This window comes from Biomphalaria glabrata, chromosome 12, assembly GCF_947242115.1.
Source record: "Biomphalaria glabrata chromosome 12, xgBioGlab47.1, whole genome shotgun sequence".
Taxonomy (NCBI): domain Eukaryota; kingdom Metazoa; phylum Mollusca; class Gastropoda; family Planorbidae; genus Biomphalaria; species Biomphalaria glabrata.
The window spans coordinates 27,828,899-27,850,172 of record NC_074722.1 but is presented as its reverse complement, the minus strand read 5'-3'; the positions used below and the strand labels follow the sequence as shown (position 1 = coordinate 27,850,172).

Here is a 21,274-nt window from a genome sequence, read left to right as displayed (position 1 = left end):
TACCTCCAGAGGTGTTGCATCTGGCAGCAAAATTCAGTGGTACTGTTGAGCAATTGGTTGTTTGAGAATAAGCTCAATATGAATGAAGACAAGGCAGAAATCATTAAGATTGGCACTCTGAACAACATCTCAAAAGTCGAGAGCACAGATTCCCTTTTTATCACAAACTGCCATGTTTGTTATGTCCATGTTGTGCGCAACCTTGGAGTTTTCTTTGGCTCAACACTGTCTTTTGACCAACACAAAAGTCATCTCTGCAAGGGTCTTTATCTGCAGCTGCTCAGATAAGTCAGATCCGACCATATTTGACTACAGAATCTTCTTGCGCACTCCTTATTGGCTTCATGTGAAAGCAAGAATGGACTACAAGGTGGCCTTAGAAAACTGATCACCCCATTTGTCGACTAGAGAGCCCTGTCCCCCCTTGACTCATTACTTCTACTGATATCACATTTCTCCCTCAAAATTTACGGTTTGCAGGCTTTTTAAGGGCACGACCAAAGGTTTGGAACTTACTCCCTATTGATCTCAGACAGACAACATGTGCTTCTTTACATTTAAGAAGAACATTAGGACCTCATGTTCAAAACATTTTTAGATTAATTTGTCATTTTAGCTCTCATGTTTATGTTTGCCTACATTAAGTCTGTGAAATGCACTTTATTAATTTAATTATTATTATTGCAACTTTGGTGTAGTTCTGTATTTCTGTTATATCTTACATTGTTTGTTTTGTGTATTTATAGACTTTTTTATTTTATAATTAATATTTGTCACATGTTCATAGGTTTTACCATTGTAAGTTAAATCAAGTTATTAAATCTTTTACTTTAGGGGACCTTGTTGGTCTGGTTGGAAGAGCAAACGCTCATGGTGTGGATTTAAACAGAAACTTCCCCAGTTTATTTCACAACAATATCGAAAATCAAAAGCAGGAAACAGAGACACTGCTAGCCATGGATTGGATGAAGTCTATTCCTTTTGTCCTGTCGGCCAACCTGCATGGAGGGTCACTTGTGGCCAATTACCCCTATGATGACTATCCAGGTGGCCAAGCTGCTCACTCTGCATCTTTGGCTCCTGACAATGATGTGTTCATAAAACTTGCGGAGTCATATTCTTTTGTAAGTAATAATAATAGAAATGGAAACACATTATATGTTATGAAAATTGTTTAAGATATTATTTAGAGTTAGATATGAAATTTGGCAGCTCTGAAAAGGTAATAAGCTATCAAGTTATTTGAAATTTTGACATTGCATTAAAAAAACATCTTTCATTTCAATCAGGATTATAACGAAAATCCACAGTGTACGGTAGTCTGTCTAGTCCATTTAGAGTATAAACTGAAATTCAATTTTGAATATTTTATCTTATTTTGATGGCATTATTCCAATAAATTTTAAAATAGAACTTTATTTTGAAAAGCTTTTAATGCCAATATTATGCAAAAAAAAATAAATCAGATGCATTGTTTATTCCTAATCTTGTTATACGCTGCTGTGACCCTCTCTCTCATGTTATGTAAAATTGTGTAACTTTTACATTTTTTAAAACAAATTAGATTTAAGATCTTAGAAATAACTTTTGGAAACCTGTACAGTTGCATGGATCTAATAATTGCTGCATTATATCAACTATTATCACAGTAAAATAGATATATTAATTAAGTGTTTTTTAAGAGATAAAATATATATTAATTCAATGTAATAAAAGAGATATATATTAATTCAATGTAATAAAAGAAATAAATACCATGTGCTAAAGCTACACACTACGCTTATTTCCCACTCTCTAGTGATCTTAAGTGTTACAGTCCTTACTTTTTTTGTCCTTTTCCTAATGACAGCCAGACTATCAGTAACTTCCTTATATTAATTCAATTTGTGTAAAGTAAAGTTTTGTTAGACTTAAAAACATTTATTTCATTGTGATTTTTTGGTTTTGTTCAACATTTCAAGGCACATTCAACAATGGCAGAGGGTCATCCTTGTCCTGAAAAAGATTCTACCTATTTCAAAAATGGCATCACCAATGGTGCAGAGTGGTATGTCATTGCAGGTAAGACCCATCTGCTATCTTTATGTCTAAGGTGACTCATTTGTGTCACTATGTGTCTTGATCAGTTTTATATTTCTCTTGAAATAAAATTTCTGCATGTTCATTCTGTATTTATATGTTTTAAATTGTTCTTGTCTCTCTCTCAATCAAACTGAACTTTTTTTTTGGTGATGTTCTTAGATAGGGACATGCTATGTGTTTTAAATCCAGTTTCTAAGAAAGAAATTATTTTTTTTTACTTATTTTAGCATTGGAAGCAAGATTTTTGTTTTCCTTTTAATAAGTGAGAAATCTTTTAGCTTACTTCCTTTTTTTTTTTTCTGTTTTCAATCAGTCATCTGACAGATATAAGATGACGTGAAATATGTTTGATTGAGTTTTGAAATATAGTTGTTAAATGAGTGCAAAACTCACCTACTTTTGCTTTCCCGTTATTGTGCTGAAAATTATAATCAAAATCCTTAGTGAAAAAAAAAATCCTTATATTATTAATGAACCTGCTTCACCATGGACTAGAAAGCTCATCATTTGCTGTTTTGCCCTCACTGGCATAGAGCTAGCAGCAGATGGCCTCTGAAAGAGACAATTGGAGAACTCTCACAGGGTTCGCAGGACACACATTTGACACCCAAAGAAGAGCCCTTGCTGAAGACAGGTGCAGGCCATGAAAAAAAAACTTAAATAGACCCCCATCCGACAAGGGCTGACAAAATATGAAGGCTGCATGTTGTTTGTTTGGTCATGTGCAATGCTGTACTATTCCTTACTGTATATAATTTAAGACAATGCCTTATATTTAAAAAGATTCCTATGTTCAGTTATATTGTAAATTAATTAATCTTAGTTAAACATTCAGTGTTAGCAGATTATATTATTTACTTGTACAATGAAACTTGAATTTGTTTTTTACTCTGCATATTTCAGTTTGTTGAATGAAATCAGTGTTTCTTAAACTTTCTCCTTAACAGAACACTTTGCACGAGTATTTAACAGAACACTTTTGTATTTTTAGAGAGATTAATTCTTGTGGTGGCCTACTAGTTAATTATTCCAGTAGTTCAAACAGCTATTCAAGCCTGTGGTACACTACGCTTCTGCAGAACACAGTTTGGGAAACACTGAATTAAACAATAACCTAAAGAATGCTTCTGTCAAAACAATCCTTTTTCTCTCCTCCAGTGTTTAAATGCCAACAACATTCAAGTAATGGTTAATAAGAATAACTCTTTTTGCTATGAAAAAAATAATAACTTCAATTTTTTCTGATAGGTGGAATGCAAGACTGGAACTACCAGAACACCAACTGTTTTGAGCTGACCCTAGAGCTGGGTTGTGACAAGTTTCCCATGGGAAGTGAGCTTCCGAAGTACTGGACTGCCAACAAAGATGCTTTGCTAGTGTATATTGGCCAGGTACAGTGATGGGAAAATAGAACATTCATGATTTTAGTTGTAAGCTTAGTTAAGAAAAAATAATTTCATATTAAAAAGTGACCTTTTCTGCAAGATTTTACTTTTATTCCTAAACTTTTCAAGTCGTTATCCATTAAGAATTGGTTGAATTAAACTTTCAAGTCAAGTATCCATTAATAACTGGTTGAACTAAACGAAATCTTAAAATATTGTTCTTTACTAAGATTCCAACTTGAGACACTAGTTTTGGAAGTAAAGTGTTTTATCACTTTTATAGAAATGAAATTAAATGAAAATTATTTCAGTTTTTTTTAGATTTGTTTTCCAAGTTTTTCTTTTTGCTTGCCTATTTTTTCATTGTATTATTTTACTTAGCTTGTGTATATGACTATACTATATATCTTTAAATGAATCAGAATGGGTAGTGTCCATTAGAAATGATTATGATCTAATATCTTCAGGTTCATAAAGGCTTGAGGGGCTTTGTTCTTGACAAGGAAATGAAGTCTGGCATAAAAAATGCCACCATTACAGTGGATGAAATTGATCATGTGATAAGATCAGCTAATGACGGAGACTACTGGCGCCTGCTGACTCCTGGGACATATACAGTAAGAGCTTCGGCACCTGGGTAAGTTTGATTAGTCTGTTGCAGATAGTTGTTAAATAGCATTTTAATAATAATAATAATAATATCATTTATTGTCCGTATGGAAATTTGTCTTACAATTTGTTCATTACACCAAACAAAAAACATTATAATAATAATAATAATCTTTATTATCCGTAAGGAAATTTGTCTTACAATTTGTGCATTACACCAAACAAAAAACATTATAACTATAAGAAACCAAAGTGTACATTCACACCAGACTCACTCATAATTTACATGTGACAAAGTTTATACCAGATTGTTCTTATTTAATGATTTGATTGCCAGGGGAACAAAAGAGTGTTTGTGTCTGTTTGTCTTTGCTATCGGTGTCTTGTATCTCTTTTGTGATTGTAAAATCACAAAATCCTGACACAAAGGGTGATTCTTTATCTCGAGGATCTTGTTAGCTTTTTTTATAGATGTTTGTCTCAAACAACTGCCCAAATGGGGTTTGTTTTTTTTTGCCAATGATTTTGCCAGCAGCATTTAGGATTCTATAAAGTTTATTTTTATTTTTAATGCTCAGATTGCCATACCAGGCAGTGATATTGAAACTTAAAATATTGCAGATGTGAGCGTGATAAAACAATTTATAACTATAACAAACCAAAATGTACATTCACACCAGACATGCTCAAAATTTACGTGCTAAAAGTTTATATCAGATTGTTTCTATTTAATGATTTGATTGCCAGGGAAACAAAAGAGTGTTTGTGTCTGTTTGTGTTTGCTATCAGTGTCTTGTTTCTCTTTTGTGATGGTAAAATCACAAAATCCCGACCCAAAGGGTGATTTTTATTTATTATTTTGTCTCAAACAGCTGCCCAAATGGGGTTTGTTTTTTGCATTTATGTTTGCAAAAGATGCAGATAGTTGTTAAATAGCATTATTGTTTGCATTAGATGTGCAAAATATGCAGGTCGCAACTGGGTATGTGTCGTCACTCATCCTTAAAATGTATATTCACTAAACACTGATCTTGCTATTGTAAGAGGCATTTTATTTTAATGCATGCATACAACATATTTGCAGTAATCAATATGCAATGGCTTGAAAATTAGTATTGTTTACATGTTTGAAATGTTCAACAGTGCAATTTCTTGTTACTGTTCAACAATAGTTCACCAGCAAGAATAAAAAGGAGGCATCCCAAATGCAGACCACGAGCACATTTGCTTGATGATGTAGAGGCAGATGTACAACAGCTAAGAGTCCTGGCAGGGAGACGTAAAGCCCAAGATAGATCAGAATAGAGAGATGGTGTAGAGCAGGCCAGGGCCCCCCTTGGGCTGTAGTGCCACTGGGGTGGAAGGATGGATGTTCAACAATAAATTGCAACTTTTGCATGGCCCTTGTGATACATTTGTATAGCCATTTGAATGCCTGTCAGTAGCCATACTGTTATGGACAGTCGTTGAATGTAGCAACAAACTGCTGGTAGACAACTAAACCGCTGTAGGCATAATATATTTTAACTAATAAAACTTCAAAGAACTTCCTTGTGAACAAGACTAAATATAAATTTTATTTAAATATAGACAAGATCAAGTTGATATGAAATAAAATAAATGTACTAGACTTTTAGTAATAATATAACTTACTGCAATAACACAACCTTTCAGTCTTACGTTCTGGAGTTGTCTGTCCTAACTAACACCAGTGACAACAATGCCACCTATCTTGCATCATTCGGAACCAACCACTAACCTCTTCCCACCGTCACCATAGAAACATACAAACACACACACACACACCCCATAGCCCATAACACATACAAAATATAACAATTTAAATGTAATTAAAAAAAGTAAAGTTCCCCTGTCAGACCTTTTGATCTATAGGGCAGATGATGTTAAAATCATCTGTTTCTTTGGCCAACGGTTAATGAGCAGGGTGTCATGTGGCCAACACAACAACCAACCGCCTTTACTTTCCCCAACTAAAGTTAGGTACCCATTAGAGTTAGGTGGATTCAGGGGCGTCCTGAAATTCTTGAAATTCAAAATCACAGTCTTCACCGAGATTCGAACCCAGAAGCTCTGGTTCGTAAGCCAAGTGCTTAACCGCTCAGACACCACGCTCCCTTTATTTAAATGTAACTAATTAAAATGTTAAACTGGCTGAGCAATTAGCCACTATTCAAAATGGGTGACATTATGATGTTTGGATGATTCCAAATTCATACAAATGTGTTCCACTGTATATGTTTGTGTTTCAGATACAAGCCTCAGACTTTCAATGTGAATGTTGGTCCAGGAGCTGCTACATATCTAAACTTCACCTTAGAACCTAAAGACTCTTACAGGTGGTCAGTGGAGCATGACTTTGACATCAAGGAGAACATGAAGGCTGACACCTATATGAATTTGAATGAGATTGACAAAGAGCTTATGGCTCTGGCCTCCAAGAACCCCATGGTGGCCCAGTTTGAATACTTTGGGGATGTGAGCACTGTAGGAAAAATACCCATGCTTCATCTGACTAAGGTAGTAGATTAGCACATACATCCTTTCTGCCTTCTGACATTGTGATTTAAACCTTCAAATCAAGGGCTAACTCCACATTTCAGATTCACTTGTCTTGTACATGTTTATTTATATATTCCTTTTATATATAATCGTGTATGTTCATAAGCTCTTCAATAGTAGAGTGGTTAGTGTGTTGATTTGAGATGCCTGAGAAGGTCTAGATCTATAACAAATTTAATTACATGACTGATCCTAACTAATTGATAGAAGTATGCATAATAATTTTTTTTTTTTTTTAAAGTATTTCTTGTTTTATTTTCCCTTTTTTCTTTATGTTGAATACAGAACACTTTGGAGCAATCCATTTAGCTATTATTTACAACATTAAAGAAATAAAAGTTTGTTACTGTTGTATTTTTTTAATATTTATATGCCATGATTTGATTATCATCTTAACAGTTTTTAGGTGCATTCTAATGAAACATCACTAATTATTTGTGTTTTGTACTTATGTTTCACACAGAATGTAAGCCTGCCTGTTCATCTCAGCCAGTCGGATGATGGGTCTTCTCACACAGAGGAAAACAAACCTCATATCTTGCTCATTGGAGGGTTAGATGGAGACTCACCTGTTGGGAGAGAACTTCTTGTCCGTCTGTCTCGTCACCTGGTAGCTGGTGGGTTCATCTTTTTTTCTATTTTATTTTTTTTAAATTGCCTTTATTTTAATATCACATCTTTCATGCTTATAGCATGCACAGTGTACTGTGGTCCAATTTTTGTGTGTGAACTACTGGGGACAGGGGGTATCAGGGAGAAGGTTTAGGTGCTCAGCAAACACAACACTGTTTGAGTCTGGATTCGAACTTGAGCCCCCTTGCTAGGTTGACAAGCTGTAGCTAAATGGTTTAGGCTTCTCAGCCACACTTCCCATGAATTATTTAAATATATTATATATATTATATTTATATTAACATTCTTGTACCTTAAGTGATGAATGAAGTAAGTCAACTAATTATCAAGTATGATAAGATAAGATAATTTTTATTGATCCAATCAAATGTAAATTCAGTTGGACAACCTCAGTGTAACTACTGTAACAATAACATTATAGATGCAAATATGAACAACAGAGCAGGTGGGGGCTCATCCACTGGGTCTACAGGCCTGTTTTTTTCTAAAAAAAAATCCTATAAAAATAATATAAATGTGATACACATACGGTATTCACTAAAAAAAGAGTCATTACACTCTCATTCTCGCTCTGAACAAGACACCAGAGTTAATAGTTTAAAAAAAAAGATTGAGAGGATAAAGAACAGAGTATGAACTCTCACAAACCAATTAAATCACTTGACCAAGATACTTTCATTTCTCTGTTTCTTGGTTTTAATTTTATTCTGCATTCATTCATAATGAAACAATGTCACTAATTAAAACTCCATTCAATCCACATTCCTCTTCAAATTTTCTCTTTTGAACTTATGAAATTTCTTTAACCCAAAAGATCCTACGGGAGTTAAAAAAAAAAGAAAGTAAAGTTCCCATTTCAGACCTTGTGGTAGCTATGTAACGAAGCATTTAAAAACCTAAGAAAAAAAACAACAATTCAGATGTCACAGAAATTCAAGCTCAAGAGCTCTGGTTAAAGCAACCAAATCTTTTACCATTCTGTAGCATCTGGTTTTCTAAACTTTCCTATAAATAGAGCTCATCGTGTCTTGTTTAGAGCGAGAATGAGAGTGTGATAACTCTTTTTTTAGTGAATACCGTATGTGTATCACATTTTTATTATTTTTAAAAGATTTTTTATAACAAACGGGCCCCTTAGTGTCCCAGTGGATAAGCCCCCATATGGGAAAATGAACATTTTAAAAGCTTTTTTATATTCTGAAGGTATTAAAAGTATATAATTTTTTAAACTAGATATGATGATGCATTTTTAAAGTTGTTTTATTTATTAGTACAAGTTCTTAATTTATATATTTTTGTCAATTTTTTTTAAAAAGAATTTTTTTTATTCAGAGTTCCCCCTTTGTTTAGGATTTAAAGGGAAACTCCGATAGTTTTTCAAATTTTAGTTATTGACATATTTAAATTCTTCGTAAAAAGTTGTAATAGTAAACATTATATCATTTTTTATTTAAATGCTCGGAAAATTTTATATTTAATAAATTAGACAGAAAATTCTCCACGCCCCCCAAAAAACGGGGTTCTGCGAGATGTTTTTAGTTTTTAAAAACGTGACGTCACAAGGGTGCTGGCTAAATTTAGATCTAGACCTATATAACCGATAAACTCTCTAGTCTAGATCTAGACCTATCGGATCGCATTTATTGTTACGCTTCACAGCTAGATCTAGTCTACACGTTGATTTATAATCGGTCATTGTTTATAAATAATATCCTAGATCTAACCCTCTATTTCTACTTGAAGAAAATTAAATATTGTTTTTCAGCTTGTTGCAGTAGTTCCAATCATAAAGATAAAATCAGCAAGTATGCTGATACAGAAATTACTGTCTCTTTTCATTTGTTTCCAAGAGATGAACTTGAATGAAGTTTTAAGGGAAAATGGGAAAAATTTATTCGCCTGAAGAGCAAATATTTTACAAAGGCATTAGCCAATTCCTGTTTATGCTCAAACCATTTTGAGAGAAGCTGTTTCAGCAACTTCATTTTCATTGCTGTGGAAATGGGATTTGAAAAAAATTGAAGTTAATACCAGGTGCAGTACCAACAATACATTGGATTTCCAGGCCAAAGAATTCAATTAATGATACTACTGAGACATTTTTAAAAAACTGAAGTTCATAAATATAAATGAATCAGATTTGTGAGCTAGAAATTTACTACGAATACTAGATCTACTATTAAACTTCTTATTTAATAAGTAGATCTATCGTCTACGAAACTCAATTCTAACTTTTAACCTTGGGGGTGTGTCTCGCCGGCTGAGCCAGCGTCAAGCTCTCATCACTTTTTCCATGTCAACCAATGTTAGGTCAAAACGGCACAAAAAAATCATAACTTTCTTACTGTCAAACATACAGTCATAATTTATACACCATTAGAAATTTCTTTTAAAGTATTTTAATGATGTACTAACGACAAATTTTTTTATCAAAGATAATTTTTTTTTCCTCGTCCTCGTATAACTTGGCGCCTCCCTATCTATAGGATTTGAGTGCACACTCGTGACGTCACTCAGAAATTCAGTGAAAATCTGACTGTTTTGGATGCGCAGAAAAATTATGTCACAAAAACATCAATTACTAAGTTATTCTTGCAAAAAAAAAAAAAAAAAGAATAATATATTCATTATCTATAAATCAAAACACATATTATATCAAAAATTGTCAAAACCATCGGAGTTTCCCTTTAAAAGAAGATTTTTCAAACCAGAAATAGGAGCTATTGGGTTAATAACAATAAGTCTCTCAGTAAATTTCAATAAATGGCTTTTGTAATCTAGGTTTCAACAGCCAAGAACCATTGGTGACCAGAGTATTGAGCAACATGCATGTCCACATCCTTCCACAGCTGTACCCGCTGAACATGGCACTAGCCGAGGCAGGAGACTGCACTGGAGAAAAATACAAGGGCACACGCTTCAATGAGCTAGTTTCAACAAAGGTTACTTGTAACTTTAAAATAAAATGGTTATTTATTTCCTAGCTTATACCTGTAAAAACCTAACATGCTGAATGGCTCTAATGATATAATATTGCGCTCAGAACATTGAATAGTAACATTGATTATGGTTGATAAGCTTAGCATTAATTTATGTTGGTTACTCTGCATTATAATGAGAATAGAATGATAGATTAATATTTTGATTGAATATTGATAGAAAATACTATATATTGAGAAGCCGTTAGGACTGATTTGTCAACATAAACTCTAGACTTGCACAGGCTTGAATATAATATGGAATAATAGACATTCACAAAGTGTTGTGTGACTGATCTTTAAATATTCTGATTTCTTTTTAGAACCCAGTCATTGAGACTCTTATGACACTTGTAGCAGTTCACAGGTTTGATTTTATTCTAAATGTGGACGCAGGTGGCAAATATATCATGTAAGTATTGTTTAAGCATGTATATGTTGAGACATAAATAAACATTAGAAATGGTGTAACTGTATTTAAATCAGTTGTTGCACTCAAACTCAAACAATTATTTATTAATTATTAGATTAATGTTTAGCAACATACATTCAGAAACACTATTTCTGTTCAATAAATAAAAATGGCATATCTTTTTTTTTTTTTTTTAAATAATTGTATTCTGTCTAGTATTTAACTTGTAAATACTGGCAAAAAAAAAATTGACTGCCACATTATGTTTGAGTAGGTCTCATTCCTAAGAAAGATAATCTGTTTATATGGCCTTCTGTTAACAAGGGTTGTCATGTGCCCAGCACAACCACCAACCAGCTTTACTTTCCCCAACTAAGGTCAGGTACCCATTTGAGCTGTATGGACTCATAGGTGCCCTTAAAATCCTGAGATTGGAACCTTTAACACTTGGTCCTCACATACTTAAACTATTAGTTTATTGTTTAGAGAAAGAGATTGAAGACTACAAGTATAGACTACACTACTTAACATTTTCTGATTGCTGAAAATTTCAACTATAGAGTTAGTTCAAAATATTGTCTGTTCGACCTCACAGCATACCACACAACATGGTTGTGGATAGTACCAACATGACCCCTGATGAAGACATCCTGCAAGAACTGGCCCATGCTTTCTCCAGTGGCATGACAGACATCCTCCAAAAGGGGGCCTGCAGCGGAAGTGAGTACTTTGGTGTCATCCATGGCTCAGACATCAAAGGGTCTATACCAGTCCTAGCAGACACAGTCTATACAATGTATAAATCTCTTATGGTAAGGCTTTTAGATGACATCACATCATCTTTCTTATTGATCTGTTTGGCTGAAGTTTAGCTGTAACCTATTTGTTGATCTTGAAAAGTCCATTGCATGTAGATTATTCATGTTAGTGAAAGAAAGGGTTGGGTTTATGTTGCTTTTATCACATGTGTTGGCTGAATGGTAAAAGACTTGATTGCTTAACCAGAGCTCTTAGGCTTGAATTTCTGTGAAATCTGAGATTTTGTTTTTCATTGGTTTTAAAATCCTTCGTTACATTGTTACATGAAGGCTCACAGTTTAAATCATAACTGTGCATGGGATATTGGTGCTCGGCTATAAATATAAAAAAGCAGAGTTATTGTTTGTCCTTTTTTTTTTAAAAAAAAAGTTACTTTCATATTGCATATCTTTCATGCATGCTCTGTGCACGCTATGGTCCAATCTCTTTTTTAAACCTGGGGGAGGGGGGATTGGAGAAGGTATCTGGGAAAAGTTTTCTATACTGCCTTAGGGTTCTCAGCAAACACAATGCTGCCTTAGGGTTCTCAGCAAACACAATGCTGCCTTAGGGGGCTCAGCAAACACAATGCTGCCTCAGGGGGCTCAGCAAACACAATGCTGCCTCAGGGGGCTCAGCAAACACAATGCTGCCTTAGGGGGTTCAGCAAACACAATGCAGCTCAAATCTGGATTTTAACTTGATGGGTAGACAAACAGGTTTAAGCCACTCAGCCACACATCCTGTCACTTGACCCCAAACATTTGTGATATTTCAACTCTGTTTTGTGGCAGTACAACTCCCTTATGTGATGCAAGCATGGCTACAGAAATGACCTTGTTTCACTGCTCCTTATAATTTTTTGGTTCTTTTTTTTTTATGAGAATGTCTTCTTAATAGATATTTTTTAAAAACTGAATGGAAATATTTTGACAATGCCTTTAATTACTTTAAACAAATGTAAATTTAATATAGTTTTTTTTTTAAATAGACTGTAGACATTGTTACTACAAATATCTAATCGCTCATTTATTTGTTTGTAAAAGACAGTAATTATTTATAATATGCAAAGACAGTAATTATTTATAATAGGCCAGATTTAATTAGCAGACAAGTCATTAAAAGAGTGTAAGAAATTTGTGATATTTGGGGTTACAAATAAGATTGTTAAAAGTAAATACAAGGTTTTCTTCAAACTTATCAGAAATCACATTTAATCGGCTTAAATATTCACTTATTAAAAAAAACAAGTTATAAATACAAAATTTATTGTAAAAAAACTTATTTATTCAAACTATTTTACTTTCATAATGCCAATGAAAATGTGAGTCCTTTATTCTTGACTTGCTTAGCAACAAACAAATAGTAACTACATCTGTTGATTTAGTAGCTTCTTCAGAGAACTTTTTTTTAGCAGTGATAGAACTAGTTTGTTGTTTTGAAATTTAGATAATTTCGTTCCTTTATTTACTGCTCTCTCTATTTTTTGTATTGTCCTCTAAATGTGTAATGCTTAACGTTTTGCTTTTCTTGTGTGTCTGTGAGAAGAGAACTAATTGAACAACTGTCACATATCTCTTTAGCTGAACGCTCATGTTGCATGCTGTAAATATCCCCCTTCATCAGAGCTTCCTGATATCTGGGTTAGTTCTCTGCAGGCGATTCTTAATGCTATGTTAAAATCCCTCCAAGGTTAGTTCTTTGCTTAGATTAGTTGCTATAGAAGTTATATAATATATTTTTTTTGGCTTTATTTTATTGATCTGTGCAGTCAAACCTCATTTTATTTAAACTTGATTTCATTGAATACTAGGGTTATTATTACCTTGAGTGGATATATTTGGTGACTTAATTTTATGAGCAGGCCAAGTATTAGAAATACACAAAGCTGTGTTTTGACTAAATTTAAAGATAGAGAAAGTAACTGTGATATATCATCATATTTTATGAAATGACCTTCTAATTATTTTCTAAAATTTCAATGTCTTAAGGACATAGTTTATCAATACCTTTATTTATAGAGATTTGGGCTGCAAAGATTTGAATTTTATTTACATTGAGCAAAATTGTCAAGACTCCACTTATTTGACTTGGCAGATGTTGGCACTGTTGATACAGAATTAGATTACAGAGATGGTAAAAATAAATGGTGCGGACGTCAAACTTCTTTCTCATCTCTAGTTTTATACTTATTTACGTAGACTTAGATCCTCCTGTGCAGTTCAGTTGGGCGACAACCTGTCTTCATAGAAATCCGTCTACAGCCTTTTCCTAACTGGTGTCCACAGCACTGAGATCTTCCAAGGAGGTGCGGCACATATATGAGGACATTCCTTTTTATGTTTTCCTCAGCCTCCATGGTAATACTATCCTTGGGGCCTGTGTTTCATTCTGTTGGAATGTCCTACAAATCTCCTGCAATGCTTGATCAAAGTCTCACTAAGTGCCATTTGGGCATGGGATTTCTCTGGTTGTGACTGGATCTCTTAAAGCCCACATTGGCCATTGATGCTGATCTTTAGAGGAGTCTAATATCTAGTCAGTTCATTTGATAAGAACTGGGCAATGTCAAGTCAGTACTCTATAGAGTTGTCTGTGGAAAAAGGATATTAGCAATCAGTGATTTGACTTAGTCAATTGGTACAGTTTAAAGGCTTGAAGGACATGGTCAGCATTCTTTAGTATGTGTTGATAGATCTATTTTAATCTTACAGAAGATTCTTACTATCAATGTTCTTTCCAGCATAGAAAAAATATGCAATCAGCTTCGTATCTGATCAAATCAGCCTCTGCAGCCCTATCATATAGTATATAAAAATATAGAAAACTCTGGTGGGTTATTACTGATAAAGGTTTACATCAATGAGGTTTGACTTTTTTTTTTTTTATTGTAGTGCACGTTTGTTTTCTGTTATGGTAAATTAGTTAAGCTTTTAAAGAGTAGTTATTGTAGAGATGCACTCATCTTAAATTTAAATGCATGTTTTCTTTTCTCTTTATACATTTTTTTTTGAGGAGATAATCTTTCATTGCAATTGTCCTGTAGGCATTGAGTTGCAAGTCACAGATAGTGAAGATCAGCTCATTGGTCACTACTTCATGCAGCTGGACAGCAAGCCCAAAGAAAATGTCACGTCCCCCTATTTCAGGCTGACCAGCCAAGCTTTTCACACAGTGACCATTGAAGCTGAAGGTAAAAACTTGAACAAAAAATATTTCAACTCGATTGAGTGAATCTTGACTTATTTAGGGCTTCTTTTTGAATGGTATAAAGTTTGGACTTTTATTTTAGTACTGACTGCAGTGGAATTTTAGTTCACCTGTTTTGTGTGTCCATGTGAATCAAAATAACAAATGAATTGAATGAGATTAGAAGAAAATGAATACAAATAATTTTAGAGTGATGGATTTTTTATGCACCTTTTACATATTTTTAATATGTAGAACTCATTTAACTTTGTTTCATTCAAATTGTGTTATAAGTTTGGCTGATGAAGGTGTATTTATGATGGGTAAAAAAGCCTTATTCACAAAGTTTAATGTTCTAGGGACTACTGAAAATCAACTATTGATATTCTAAATATATTTCCTGTTTGATAGTTTTAGCTTATGTTGCCCTTTAAACACTTCACAGACTACCATTAAGCCTCCACATGAGTTAAATTTCTATTGTATTGTCATCATCATATAGCTCCATGGGAGTGATGGCTTAAACCTTCTCTTCCAAAAGCCCTGGACAAAATTCTATTGCTGTGCATAGTACACACTTCTCCATACAAGAGATATTTGCTTCTCAGACTTGTCGAGACAGTGATTTGTCCCAACACATCATTTTTCTATTCCTTTCTTTAGATAGTTGCTAGTGTTTCTGTTGTATAGTACTACTGGTCTCATTGTGGTGGCTAAGTGATCCAAGAAATGCTTCAATATGTACACAGGTTACAGGTCAGTCACCAAGACAGTGTTAGTGACTGAAAACACTCCAACAGTGCTGAGGGTAAAGTTGGAGAAGGAGGAGGCACAGGATATGGACTACCATGACTACAACAGCATGACCGCTTATCTGAAGGAACTGACCACCAAATGCTCCAGTGCTTTCAATCTGACCAGGTGGGTATCTCTGCTGCTCAGTTCACCTGGAGATTAAATTTAAATACATCTGGTTAAATGTGATCACAACAAACTTAAAGTTGAAGGGCTAGAAAAAAGAAATAATTTCTAGTTATTTCTTGGTTGACTTTAACACAAAATTATTTATATCCTAAAGTTAATTTGACTCAGGGACTTGTCTAGGATTTAAAAATATGAATGCACTTTGAAATAACGAGATGTTCTTTAACCAAAATAAAGCTTAATATGTCTTGTGTCTCAATATAAATTTGTAAGATTGATAAAAATGCTGTAATTGTTTAATTAGTCAGTCTTCATCACTGAAAGATGTGTGTACAAATAAGACATTCCTGCAGTCTGTGTTATTCTGTAATTCAGTGGGAGTCTTTTGTGGATACTTCTAATGACCATGGGGTACATCCTGAGCAATAAATACTTGACCACATCCAGCTCTCTCTATGCTTTTTTTTACTTCCTCAACAAAGGTACTCATTACACAAGGTGGACTCACGGACATCCCAAAGTTCCTTTTGTCAATTTTAACTATACTTACAGCTACTGAATATTTTTTTTTTACAATAAATATTCAGTTCTATTTATTTAGTTGAGATATTTTAAATCTTACACTTTTTTGTGCATTTATTTTGGTACTATAGACGTCATGAGTTTTGTCTAATTCTCTCTGCAACATCTCAAGTGATCAAAGAGATAAAGACTTGTTGCTTGCATGGTCACAATTTGTGCTTTTAAAAGAACTAGAGATGGTGATTAATTTATTTAGCTTTATTTCATCATCTAAATGAAATAAGACATGAAATGCTGTAACAGCTCTCATTGGTGAATACCATGAAAGTTTTTTGATTCAGTGTAAAAAAATTGATCATGAATGTCATTTTTTAATTATTTTTTTTTTTTTGCCTGCAGCCTTGGCAAGACAAAAGTTGATGCAGATATCTGGATGCTTCAAATAGGCAAGCAGCCTGAGAACAATCCAACGTCTAAAATACTTTTTGTGGGCAACATGCATGGCGAAGACATGGCTTCAAGGGAAGTGCTGCTAAGCCTGGCCCAGTACTTATGTCAGCTGTATAAAACTGATGACTACACTAAAAAGGTAAAATGTGGAATGTTTAGGGTTTCTGAACAGCTGCTTGAAATGTATGCTTACAATAACTCTTACACTGGATGGCCAGACAGAGCTACACTTTATTTATTTTAATTACTTTCTGAAAACGCTTAATTTTTCTTTATAATGATGTAATGCAATAGATCTTAACAGATTTTGTTCATTGTGTATTTAGCCAAGACCTGTGATGTGGCAATGTGTGGTCAGTTGAAATGAGCTATTGGTCTCCACTGACCACAAGTTGCCACCTCACAGGTCAGTGTTCAGGCCTACTATGACGATTTGTCTTGATTTAGTAGCCCCTGCAAGGAGAAACTCTTTAGTGTTTGTATTGTCTTCTGTCAGTCAAGTTCATATTCAAACTCCTTTTTTTTTTTTATAAAGAACTTATTCCTTAAAGAAAATCACACATACAAACAAAGACCTTGACGTTAATTATAAATGTAAAAACTGTTAAGTTTAAACTATTTCAAAGTTTATATCATTATTTTCTCCAGAATGATTGATGTAGTTGTACAATTTCAAAGTTGTTTTTTTTCTATTTAAGTTTTACAAAAATGCTTATTGTCACGTATAAGTAGATTTAAATCAATTCTTCGCAGAAATCTGAAAAGCTAATAATGCCCTGCTGCTTTCTTTATGGTTTCAGATGTTGAGTGAGTTTGAAATTTACATGGTTCCAGCTTTGAATGTTGATGGTTCCAGGTTTGCTACTGTTAATACTTGTGAAAAAGGTCTCGGCCACAACAATTCATTGAATATTGATCTGGATAACAATTTCCTTAGTGAGTACTTTTAACCATAAAAAATAGCATGTGTGCTTAATTTTGTTAGAAAATTAATGAATTAACTTCTTAAAAACTGCATTCAACACACAAATTATTGTCTAAATTTGTAAACTTTCATTTGGTTTGAAGCAAGTAGCTTTTATTTCTGCTTTTAAAAGTAAAAAGTCATTTCAAACTCTTGAGCAAAACAAGAAAACGCTAAAAAAAAAATAAATCATAAAAATAAAATCCATATAAAAATTATTATTGTTTAATTAAAAGAAAAACCAATTAAATTTAAGTAGAAAAAAATTTAGATACGGTACTTTCAATCTTTATTGGTTCTTCTACTGATAAACCTTTTACACTGTGGTATTGACAGAAAAAACTCTGTAGATATGTACACTGTAGATCTGGCTTTTTGAGAGTTTATCATCTTGTTCTGAAGGAGACATGGAAAGCTACTCTTAAACAAAATTAAAAAAAATTAAAACTGCTGGTTATCTACTTATCTAATCACAAGAAGAGTATTCTATTGAACGAACCTGTTGTGATTATGTTTCCACATTTGTTATTGATAAAGTAATTTGCTTAGGGTGTGGGGAGAGAATAAAGTTCACCCTTTGTCAGCTTTTTTAAATTGTTTTTCAAAAGATTGTAGTGCAGTCTTTATTCTCTATGTATCTGATGCCAGGTTTTCTCCTCTCTCCACTACATATGGAGGACTGGAGGAGGAGTATTTCTGAGGTGTTCAATGAATATAACTTAGCTTGAGATAGATCTTGAATAAAAGACATTTTTTAGCCTCAGTGAAGATTTGAACTCATGATCCTTACTACCACAGTCAATCAGATTATGCCTCCCAGCCTATATTTCACATTGATATCCATATATTTTGCCTTGTTTTCCTTTTGTAGTCTCACATGTTATTCTTGACCCTTACTTTAAACAAGGGACTGGGGGTTCAAATCCTGGTAAAGACTGGGATTTTTAATTTCGGGATCTTCGGGCGCCTCTGAGTCCACCCAGCTCTAATGGGTACCTGACATTAATTGGTGAAAAGTAAAGATGGTTGGTCATTGGGCTTGCCACTTGACTGACACCCTTGTTAACTGTAGGCCACAGAAACAGATGATCTCTACATCATCTACCCTAAAGGCCACAAATCTGAAATGGAACTTTTTACTTCAAACATTTTTTGAATATTTTTTTGTTATTGACCAGCTCATTTGCTGACAAAAAAGAAAACATGTGTTTAAGGTCTTGCTGATCAACATTTACCCCTGTCTTGACCTGGTTTAACAAGTCGACACAATGTCAAGCATTCTGTATGTGTGATTTAATGTTTTAATGCTACATTAAATTATGTTTTTGATTTATCAGCAAAACAATTGGTGTGCGTGTCATGGTATTATTTTCATGTTATTTAAATCTTGGTATTTTGTTTCGTGTGCTTAAGTGTCAGTCTGTTCATGTTTTTATTTTTTTGAATGAATGTTACAGATGACGATGATTACAAATCCAACGAGGAGCAACTGGAAACCAAGGCCTTAAAGAAAGCTATTGCGTTGAGCAGCACACCCATTGTAGTCAATGTAGCTAGTGGGAGCAATCTCATCTCATATTTTGGGCCCTCTGATAAAGGTGACACTGATCTTTTGAAATCTTAATTTTACTAAGTAAAAGAAAAATGTGTACTGTTGAGTTTAAATGTTAGTGAAGACTTGGATTTCATTAATGATCTTGAAGACGCCTCTATTGGGTACCTTACTTATGTTGGGGCCACATGCCACCCTTGTTAACCATTGGCCACAGAAACAGCTAACCTTTACATCATCTGCCCTATAGATTGGAAGGTCTGATAGGGCAACTTTACTTTACTTTCATAGAAACAGATAAGCTTCACATCATTTAACCCCCCATGTTTTTTTTAAAACAGTCATAGGTATGTCATGTTAAATTAGCATTATCTTCTTAGGTATGTCATGTTAAATTAGCATTATCATCATAGGTATGTCATGTTAAATTAGCATTATCTTCATAGGTATGTCATGTTAAATTAGCATTATGGTCATAGGTATGTCATGTTAAATTAGCATTATCTTCATAGGTATGTCATGTTAAATTAGCATTATGGTCATAGGTATGTCATGTTAAAGTAGCATTATGATATGTAACCTCACAATTGAAGAGAATGAAGGGGAGAGGGAGTTATTTTACCTTCACCACCAAACATCAACCATAACATCAACCATGACACAATTTTTGTTTTGAGATTGTTGTTTGTCATCTTAAGGTGCGACAAAAAAAAAGTTGTTCAAAAATGCATAATTGATTATTTTCTCTCAAGGATTTTGACTATTTCCTCTGTATTTCTATCTCAGATCTGGCTGATGCTTTTGTTAATGGAGGATGGAAGCCTACAGATAAATTAGGTTGTGGTCAGATTGGTAAGTTTATGTTGTGCTTTTTTTTCATTTTAAAAAATCTAGCCAATGATATTAAGCCAGGGTATCTAGAGTCTACTCTTTTTCTAGTTTAGAAGCCTGAATTTGCTATATATTTTCTTTTTTCCTTTCTTATTAATTTTAGAATCTAGCATTTGTTGAATTGAAATGTAATAACAAAAAATACAAAGATTATTTTCAAAATGGGGAGGAAAGGAAATTTTAAAACAAAATTACTACATGGAAATAGTCTGCAAAATAATCAATCTTAAAGCAAAGTTTCAAGTAAATCAGATGAGCATGAAGTTCTTAATTAAATCTGGGAAATGTCAAAGTTCAAGTTGCCCACATTTCATACTTATATCGTTGATGTAATATAAAATACTTTCTGTTTCAGGCCAAGAGCTGTCTTCTCCTGTTGTTTCCCACCAACAATTTTTTGATCACCGTGGAAGTTTACTGGTGAGTGACTTGGAGGCTGAATTTGTTCTCAATCATTGTAATGTCTTTTTTTTTTAAAATGTACATTTAAATATCAACTCAGACACTTTCATTTTCCAAAACTTCACCGTTGCTTGATGATAAGGGTACCAAAGTGATTAGCAAGCATTTTCTTTCATTCTAGAGTCCTGCCATCTTTAGCAATTTTATCTAGTCAGAGGCTCTCTCATTCCTTGATGTTATTAAATATCAACTCAGACACTTTCATTTTCCAAAACTTCACCGTTGCTTGATGATAAGGCTACCAAAGTGATTAGCAAGCATTTTCTTTCATTCTAGAGTCCTGCCATCTTTAGCAATTTTATCTAGTCAGAGGCTCTCTCATTCCTTGATGTTATTAGTTTCTCTTCCTTGTAGGAAAAGCTTTGCTAGTCCTGTAAACTATTGAGCATTAGAAGATCTTGAAATAAAGTCTTGTATGAATGTGAAGCTTTCGGAAAGTTGAATATTATGCTGGACCAATCTGTATTTGGCAGGAACTATTCAGCTCTTTCTTTTTCTTCTAATTCTTGCTAAACTCAAAACAATATGGAAAGACAAAGGCATAGCCTCGACACCAAACTCAGATTGATGTGCTCCCTGGTCATGACCACATTCTTATATGCTTGCAAGTATTAGACGCTGACTGCATAGTTAGAGAGGAGGATCCTAGCAATGTAATTGAGATGCTATAGAAGGATCCTAGGTATCACATTTAAAGACCGCATCACAAACCTAGAGACTAGAGACAGGGTTACTACAGTGATTGGGCCCCATGATGACCTTTTAATTAAAAAAAGGGAAAATAAAAATCTATGGTTATATTACAAGGTCTTTGGGGCTTGCAAGACGTTCTTTCAGGGAAAA

General features: G+C 33.8%; 1 protein-coding gene across 1 annotated transcript in view; it reads left to right on the top strand.

Moving 5' to 3' along the window:
* LOC106059226 (carboxypeptidase D-like) overlaps positions 1 to 21,274 on the top strand; it is a 36,770-nt gene that overhangs the window by 5,390 nt on the left and 10,106 nt on the right. The window contains exons 8-24 of the mRNA XM_056005643.1: positions 835 to 1,124; positions 1,962 to 2,061; positions 3,331 to 3,473; positions 3,935 to 4,104; positions 6,347 to 6,614; positions 7,120 to 7,273; positions 10,071 to 10,231; positions 10,591 to 10,679; positions 11,275 to 11,491; positions 13,061 to 13,169; positions 14,524 to 14,670; positions 15,416 to 15,587; positions 16,512 to 16,701; positions 17,363 to 17,498; positions 18,984 to 19,124; positions 19,865 to 19,930; positions 20,325 to 20,389. Coding sequence (XP_055861618.1) covers positions 835 to 1,124; positions 1,962 to 2,061; positions 3,331 to 3,473; positions 3,935 to 4,104; positions 6,347 to 6,614; positions 7,120 to 7,273; positions 10,071 to 10,231; positions 10,591 to 10,679; positions 11,275 to 11,491; positions 13,061 to 13,169; positions 14,524 to 14,670; positions 15,416 to 15,587; positions 16,512 to 16,701; positions 17,363 to 17,498; positions 18,984 to 19,124; positions 19,865 to 19,930; positions 20,325 to 20,389 — 2,618 coding nt within the window. The remainder of the gene's footprint in view (positions 1 to 834; positions 1,125 to 1,961; positions 2,062 to 3,330; positions 3,474 to 3,934; positions 4,105 to 6,346; positions 6,615 to 7,119; positions 7,274 to 10,070; positions 10,232 to 10,590; positions 10,680 to 11,274; positions 11,492 to 13,060; positions 13,170 to 14,523; positions 14,671 to 15,415; positions 15,588 to 16,511; positions 16,702 to 17,362; positions 17,499 to 18,983; positions 19,125 to 19,864; positions 19,931 to 20,324; positions 20,390 to 21,274) is intronic.